Source organism: Montipora foliosa, chromosome 1 (assembly GCF_036669935.1).
Source record: "Montipora foliosa isolate CH-2021 chromosome 1, ASM3666993v2, whole genome shotgun sequence".
NCBI classification, from domain to species: domain Eukaryota; kingdom Metazoa; phylum Cnidaria; class Anthozoa; order Scleractinia; family Acroporidae; genus Montipora; species Montipora foliosa.
In genome coordinates this window covers 15,066,997-15,075,070 of record NC_090869.1, presented here as the reverse complement: position 1 = coordinate 15,075,070, position 8,074 = coordinate 15,066,997, and the positions used below count along the sequence as shown (strand labels likewise).

The 8,074-nt window shown below is 39.7% G+C and overlaps 2 protein-coding genes across 2 annotated transcripts in view; one reads left to right on the top strand and one right to left on the bottom strand.

The window, feature by feature from the left end:
- Positions 1 to 7,962, top strand: part of LOC137975293 (uncharacterized) — an 8,353-nt gene extending 391 nt beyond the window's left edge. Inside the window, exons 2-3 of the mRNA XM_068822390.1 lie at positions 1,323 to 1,401; positions 6,708 to 7,962. Of these exons, the coding sequence (XP_068678491.1) occupies positions 1,323 to 1,401; positions 6,708 to 7,189 (561 nt within the window). The 3' untranslated portion in view covers positions 7,190 to 7,962. The remainder of the gene's footprint in view (positions 1 to 1,322; positions 1,402 to 6,707) is intronic.
- On the bottom strand, positions 1,573 to 2,944 carry LOC137975283 (uncharacterized). Its single transcript, XM_068822381.1, has one exon. It carries the CDS (start codon positions 2,845 to 2,847, stop codon positions 1,744 to 1,746), a length of 1,104 nt encoding a protein of 367 aa, XP_068678482.1. The 5' UTR covers positions 2,848 to 2,944; the 3' UTR covers positions 1,573 to 1,743.
- Positions 7,963 to 8,074: the final 112 nt, after the last annotated feature.

Genomic DNA, 8,074 nt, shown 5'->3' with positions numbered 1-8,074 from the left:
AAATTCGATCGTGAAGAGTACTTAAGTTAAGATGATGCAGATCTACGGACAAACCAACCAAAGGGTATGTGGCCAAATATGGTTGATGGGACAAATCTTGAGGCCACCTAAAATTCGCGTCTTTAGAAAGCGTTAGACCTTCGTTAGAAGGTGGAAATGGCTGAAATTTGAATCTTTTAGGGGGCCATTTTGCTGCCGACGGGTGATCTGGGAAACGCCTGGTCTTTTTTTTCTGGGAAAATCGGATTGGTGCCATCTTTCCTCTTCATGCATTACCCGTCTTTCTTTATCATCCCGTTGTATGATAGATCATAGAGATAGCTTTAAATCAAATACAGGTGAATTAAATTTCCTTACGCTTGAGAACACGCTATTTCAAGATAAGGGCTTTATACTGAAGCTGTACAATATAATGACCTGTCACAGCATTCTGTTACCTATGCTCGGCCTTCATGGATAATACTCCCATTTTATATTCTGAAGGATCACTTCAGAAGCATTTTAAATAAACCTTTCTTTCCTTCATTAGTACGTCCTTTCACCGTGGAACAAATCATCCCACCTGCTCCCAACTGAGTGGCTTTATAGCCCAATTGGTAGAGCATTGCACCGGAATCGCAGAGGTCGTGCATTCGATTCCCATTGAAACTCCCTGAATTTTCATTGGCAGGTGTCTATAGGAGAGAATTGCGTACATTGTCCTGATAAGTGCGCGCGAGCGTCACTTTAATCTTTCGTTGTATATTCTGTTGACACAGTGTTAATGGAGAGCTTTAGATTCAAGGACGAGAACGACTACGAGTACGAGATTTTCTCATAGAACAACACTGAGCGCGCGGAAACCAGCGTCATTTTGGCGGGAAAAACGTGATACCGTCGTCTTTTTAGTACTAGGTTCTGCAAAAATGTCGTCGTGTCAGAACAAGTCAACGGCACAGTAGCAGTTTTGGCATTTTTCGATCAGCAAAAAAGGTTAAGTTATCAGCAATAAAAATAACTGAGGAACCTACACTGCTAACAAACAGTAAGATTAATCGTCCGGGTTATGAATCTTCTCAGAAGTTTCGCTAAAACCGGGCAGTCAAATCTCGTATTCGTTCTCGTCCTCGTGCTAGAATCTAAAGGTCCCTAATATTACGTTCCAGCCTCCATTTCTTTTTGTCATACTGTATTGCCTAATTTTGTGCACCCCGTTTTTGGCGTTTTCATTATACTCCGTGTTAATTAATTTCTGCCTTTTGCAAACTTTTGATGGAAACTGTAAATTACTGTTCCATACTTCATAATCAATTTTGACAACTTATCTTTATTTATTTTTGTAGAGTGTGTGTGAATTTAAGCCTTGCAGAAATGGCGCTAAATGTCATCCTTTGTATGAATCAAATGGATTTTTGTGTACAGGTAACATTTTGACACTATAGTATGCAAATGGCTAAACAAGACTCCCTTTGGCTTGTTACAATTATATAGGCGAAATGCCATCTCGAATTTGCCTTCATTCGAAATTCAATATTTGGGCCATAAATCGACTGGAGAGTTCACAAATTCCATTAATTAATCGGATCGTATTAAAAGAGATTTCTTAAAACATAAAACTATAAAAGTTAGAGATAACAAGTTAAACCGACGTTTCGGAGTAGACATCACTCCATTATCAAGGTAAAAATGTTCTATGATGCTAAAATTACAGTATTAAAAACGATTGACGCTAAGAATTAACATAATAAGCACGTGCGAAATTGGCTATAAGAATACTTTAGCACGAATGGAATCCGATTGCACATTGAGGCTAGGCTTAAGTGTTCTTATAAATAACATTTCAAACACTAAGCAATCAAATTTGTTTTTACATTTTTTGAGCACCTCAAAGCGTTTAAGCAGGTCCCGAGGGATCGACCCGTGTGCGTTCTTATAGTGTCTGGCAATAGCCGAGGACTGTTGCTTATGTCCCTTTACACGATTGTGTAAATGTCCGCGTGTGTAGCCTACATAACCTTCATCACAAAGGTCACATTGAAATTTATATACAACACACTGCTGATTTATGATCGGCGGCTTTGCCTCTTTCACTTTCAGTTCCTGTTCAATTTTTCTGCTGGTAAATACAGGCTGGATGGTTTTGTTTACTTTCAGGCTCAAATCCTTAAGTTGTTTTTTTACAAATTCTGCTGAGTTTTGGTCTTTAAATGGCAAGACTACTCGAACCATGTTATCCGTCTCTTGGGCTGTTGATAAAGGTCGCGGTTGGTCGCAGACCTTTGGGTCAACAAAGCGTTTGATAGTGGAATTTACGAGTTGTTTCGGGTACTTCAGGCGTGAGAAAACTGACTTCAGACGGTCACATTCGTCTGAGAAGTGTGACCAAGAAGAAGATAAACGGTGTGCTCGATCGAGCATAGTTTTCAGCAAGCCATTCTTGTACCGATTGTCAACATTGCTCTGAAAATGCAGAAGGAGACCTGAATTCGTGGGTTTTACGTAGACCTTTGTCTCTATCCGGGGAGATCGATTCAGTAACTGAGTTCCCAGAAATGGCAACATACCATTGCTTTCAGTTTCCATGGTGAATTTTACGGATGAATGTGCAAGGTTTAATGTGTCTAGAAAGCTAGATGCTGCCGCCATATTCGGCATGATGGTCAGGGTGTCGTCTACATATCTTCGATAGAACGAAGGGAGTTTTCCTTGTCGTTCGAGGTTTTCTTCGATTGAGGTCATGAAAACATTAGCGAGCAAGGGGCCAAGGGGAGAACCCATGGCCACACCATCAGTCTGTTCATACAAGGCTCCATTGAATTGGAAAAGTTGTTCTTTTGTAGCTACTCTGAGAAGGTCAACAAGGTCCATTTTCGTCAAATTCAAGTCGTACGTTACGTTAAACCAATTGTTGGTGAAAGCTCTGTTCGCGAGTATCTCTATCGTTTCATCCAAGGGTACGTTTGTGAACAGGGAAGACACGTCATACGAAACCAGAATGTCACCGTTTGCTATTTCCATGTTTTGAATTTCGTTCGTAAATTCAAATATGTCAGATATTGTGTACCGATTCAAAGACAAAGGCTTAAGTTTAGTGTCAAGCCATTTAGCCAGCGCGTAGTTGTATGTTTGCTTTGCTGATAGAACAGGGGCACCCAACGACCAATTTGTTGCAAAATGTATTATTATACCCCAGTTAATGAAAATAAATGTTATTAAGGCATTTTCAGGTGTTTTTCAGTGTTGCTGGGAAAACATTATCTGTTCCTTTTTCCCAGCAAGACACACAAGAAATTTCCCAGCCAGCTAGATAAAATTGGTTGGTTTCCCAGCCAGCTGATCAAATTTATTTCCCAGCCAGGAATTCCGCGCGCTTTCAAATCCCTCGATCCAAAACGACCGAACAAAAGCGACAAAACCGGGACAAAACAGGTTTTTTCCGCAAGCGCAATCACTCTGACCAGCCGTCGTATGTTTGGGGTTCTTTTTTTTTTTTTTTTTTTAAGTCGTCCTCAGTCTTCAGAGTTTCTACAGCCAGCTCGGGTTGAAATGCTAGAAAAAGTCAGTAATTCCCAGGTTAAACCTCGATCAATAACAAAATTTCCCTGCCAGCTCATCGAAACACCTGTATTTTTGCCAGCCAGCAAGATTCCTCTGGGGAACAGATAATGTGAGGAACAGATTCGTTTGGTGCCCCTGATAGAATAGGGCGCATCGCTAAGTTCTCCTTGTGTGTCTTTGGTAAGCCATATAAATGGGCTAATCTGGAGCCTGTAGGGCACACAGTCTCCGCAATGGGCTTGGGCAGAATTCGACGGACAGTAGAGTTAAGCTAAGCCTCAATGTGCAATCGGATTCCATTCGTGCTAAAGTATTCTTATAGCCAATTTCGCACGTGCTTATTATGTTAATTCTTAGCGTCAATCGTTTTTAATACTGTAATTTTAGCATCATAGAACATTTTTACCTTGATAATGGAGTGATGTCTACTCCGAAACGTCGGTTTAACTTGTTATCTCTAACTTTTATAGTTTTATGTTTTAATTAATCGGATGTACAAGAAACCTGATCATGGGTTCCGTTGCTCATTTTGGCATACTTTTTTATCTTCAAGGTATATATCAGGTCGTGCTGCCGTTTCATCGTTTGAAGAAGTACATAATAATTGTTGAGTTAAATTTCCTTGTTTCCTTTTTTTTTTTTTTTTTTTTTTTTCATTTAGCGGATGACAACCCCTTTCAGTTTTTTAATAAAGAAATTTGCCATCGCGTTTACGACAATTGAAACGGTAAACGTCTAATTGAATTTTGCTAACAATGAAAGAATCTTGTTCGATTTTAGCTGAATCTGGTGCAATTGCCTGTTAATTAACTACTAGAACTAGACGCTCCGCGAGCGTAAGCTAGGTTGCCTGTGGTACGTGTCGCACAAAAACATAAGGCACTGAGTTGGGTGGTATTGAACTGCAGCGTTATAGTAAATTTTTTAAGTGGGTGGGAGGGAGGTGATGTAGACCATTTGAGGAATCACCCAGACGTCATGCCAGCAATGGCCCTTTTGCTCACACGTTCACAGGTTGAATTATTTTGTAATGTTGTGTCCCGTTTTGAGGTCTTTCACCTTTTTAAGCCTTGGCAATAAATCCAGTTCAAAGATAACAAAACGCGCTCTTGAGTGAAACTCACTCGTTTCTTCTTAAAAGGAGCTACGTCACTCAAAATGATATAATTCCATGATTTGGGGAGCAGGGATGGCGCAGTGATGAGAGCACTCGCCTCTCACCAAATGAATGTGGCTTGAATTCGTTTCCCAGACTCGGCGTCATATGTGAGTTGAGTTTGTTGGTTCTGTACTCTGCATCGAGAGGTTTTTCTCCGGGTACTCCGATTTTCCCATCTCCTGAACATTTGCCTAGATTTGCGTTAATTGTTTATTTCAGTCTACAGTCCCCAATTAGTGCTCCAGCGCTAGAACGACTAGACACTTAATAAGTTAATTTTTAGAGGAGCAAGGGTGGCACAGTTGGTTAGTGCGCGGTCTTGGTGCAAGAGGTCCCGAATTCGATCCACGGATCTCACATCCTTGTTTCGACTTCTTTCCTTTCTGTGTAGCCTAAGTAGCACTGATGGAAAGAGGGGTATAAAATGAGCGCACCGTCGGCTTCCTGGGAGAATACTCTCTATAGAATAAAGGAACTTCCGACGTTAAATAAGATCTACCTTTACCTTGCCTTTCCTTTTTTCCCGCATTGCCAAATGCCCAAAAAGTAGAATGAAACATTGCAATAATCACTTAAAACTGTTGAAAAACATCAAGAAAAACTGCAAAAAGGAAAGAGAAGCATGGACGGACATAAATGTACAAGATTGAAACGGATTACATTTGGGTAATCTTGAAAAAAGTCGGCCCGACGTTTTTCAAAATGATGACAAATTACCTCGATAAAGGTTTTTTTTCTTAGAATCATTTCGTTTGTGATGTAACGATAATTTTATCGGTAAGGGAATTTCACATTAGCTTTTTCGAGTTTTGAAGTCGTGATTAACTAAAGAATTTCCCGAAACACCCTCAAATAACGTGACATAGTCCGCAAAAAAAAAATAACTGCAAATTTCTCTGACGGACGTTTTCCTACATGTCATCATGTCTAGGTAGAGTTGCACTAAGCAAACGTTTATACCACACAGGAAGGACTGAACAATATTGTTTCCGCTTCATAATTTCTCTTCTTTTCAGTCTAATCTGATGACAGGTCAATTCTTTATTTTGGTTTACGTTTGCACCAAATGGTATCGCAAAAGCCGGGAGGTTTTAACGACAACGTTTTAACGACAACGTGGGCGTACAAATGGGAATCTTTTATTCTATGATATTTTTACTCTGAAACTGCTCGTATAAATTCACATTGTACTAAGTGAACTGAGACGAAAGAATTGCGAAAGACTTAGGATTGGGCAAAATTACATGACGTTTTCGTCGCGATCTCGGTAGTAGATCTTAAAGTACTTATTAAAAATAACTTGAGCAAAACAATTATAACTTGTACATGTTTTAATATTCTTATTTTTACAGCATTAACTTTAAATTTACATATTTAGAATTTTTACTAAGCTAGTTGTTGCAATTTCTATGGTCAAATTCGAAAAGGACATTCAATTTTGCAATTCAGCCAATTGGTCGCAATGTAATTTGCGAAATAAACTACTACTACTACCACTACTACTACTACTACTACTACCACTACTACTACAACAACAACAACAACAACAGCTACTACTACTACTACTACTACTACTACTACTACTACTACCACCACCACAACTACTACTATTACTGTAATTTCTGTTTTTTCATGCCGTAAGACATTTTATAGCAGCATTTTCAGGCCGTGAGACATTTTATAGCAGTAAAAATGTTAGTCCAGATACGAAATAAAAAAAAAATTAAGAGGACGTAATCAAATTTTCCTTATCAAGACCTTCTGGCGTGATAAAATGATTCGGCTGATTATCTCAGCCTTCATTGGATATTGCATGAGCAGTCACGCGATTGTGGAAATTCAACCTGAATATCTTATACGCGCTCTGTCGTAAACTTGTTTCCAAGACGCTCGAAGTTTGAAATAGGAAAATTGGAAATTAGGAAAATAGTTACGTAATGACGCCGGCATTTATAACCACCAATCATTATAATTCAGTTGGTTTTACTTTTTTTTCTTGCACTTTTTATAGCTCTGAATTGGATTCGACTTAACAAAGATGAGGTTTGTTTCGGTGCCAGAGATGACTCATATGGAAATTTCACTATTCCGTCCGATGGATCTCTTTTTGGGTTAAAGCTGGTGTATCGATCAGGTTATATCACCTACAGTAAAAGAAAGAAACCGTTTGGAAGCCAATGGGGTTGCAAGGGAAGCGGGCTATGTACACTTGTCACTAACGCGGCTAACAAAGTGATATTTCCACAAGATTACGAAAACGACTCTTATTTCCTTATCAACACCCACTTAAACTCCTCCGAGCTGCTGTTCTACTCCTTGCCTTCTCCCCTGAAAGTACGGGCTAAGGATGAATTTAGAATTTGGTACAACGAAGATCTTCGAAATGCTTGGGAAGACGACAACTCTGGCCGGACTTGCGTTGAAGTCTTTGGCTTGTTTCAGGACATGGAAGAGAGACAAGGTCTGATTTTTCCCGCTCAGGGAGTGCTGTAAATTATTCTACTGACAGAGATCAAAAAGCTTAAAAACACTCAAAATCTTAAAACAGTTCTCAAAAGAAGCTCCATTTAAGTAAAACGTTCCCATCAAAATGTAAATTTCACGGGATTCGAATCTAACTTGCAAATTAAACAAGCTAATAAAGTGAAGCTATGATCCTCGCAGTTTTAGCAATTGCGCAGAAAAGCCTGAAAATTTTAGGACTTCAACGGGGTTTGAACCTGTGACCTTGCGATGCCGGTAGGACGCTCCAATCAACTGAGCTATGAATACAGATACTGCAGATACAGATACTTCAGTGGATGAAGCTGAAGGGCCCCATGAAGATCTGAACGAGCATGAAATGAGCTAGTGACTCTGACAAATGTTCTCTGTGACTCTGACAACAAGAATTTGATGAAAGTAGTGACGAAGTCAGACCAGATGACAACAATTCCCAGGGTCAGCAAGATGAATTAGGGACAGCAACGAATTTTCTCTTTGGTGCAACGTCGCGATATGGAAGGGCGGTGCCGGGGGAGGGAGACTCTCATATATAGGAGAGGGATGATCGTCGTCTCGCTTAGGGGTGTCAATTTCGGATTTTTGTCTCACTTAGGGTGTTTTGGGCAAACCGCAATCATATGTAGCCGTGAAGGTCTCCTTTAGGGTTGCGCGCGAAGAAATATGAAAGTGTATATTTACACTTTTATATTTCTTCACGCAGGTGAAAGTATTAGATGATAATGTCTTTGCCATCATTAAAAGTCGCTGTATTTTATTTTATGTTTTTGTGCTATAATATGGTCTCTTTAAAGGAAAAAAAAAACGCCCAGATTGGTCTCCTTTAGGGGTTTAATGTAAAATTTCCGACGAGCATCCCTCCCGTTTTTATATGGG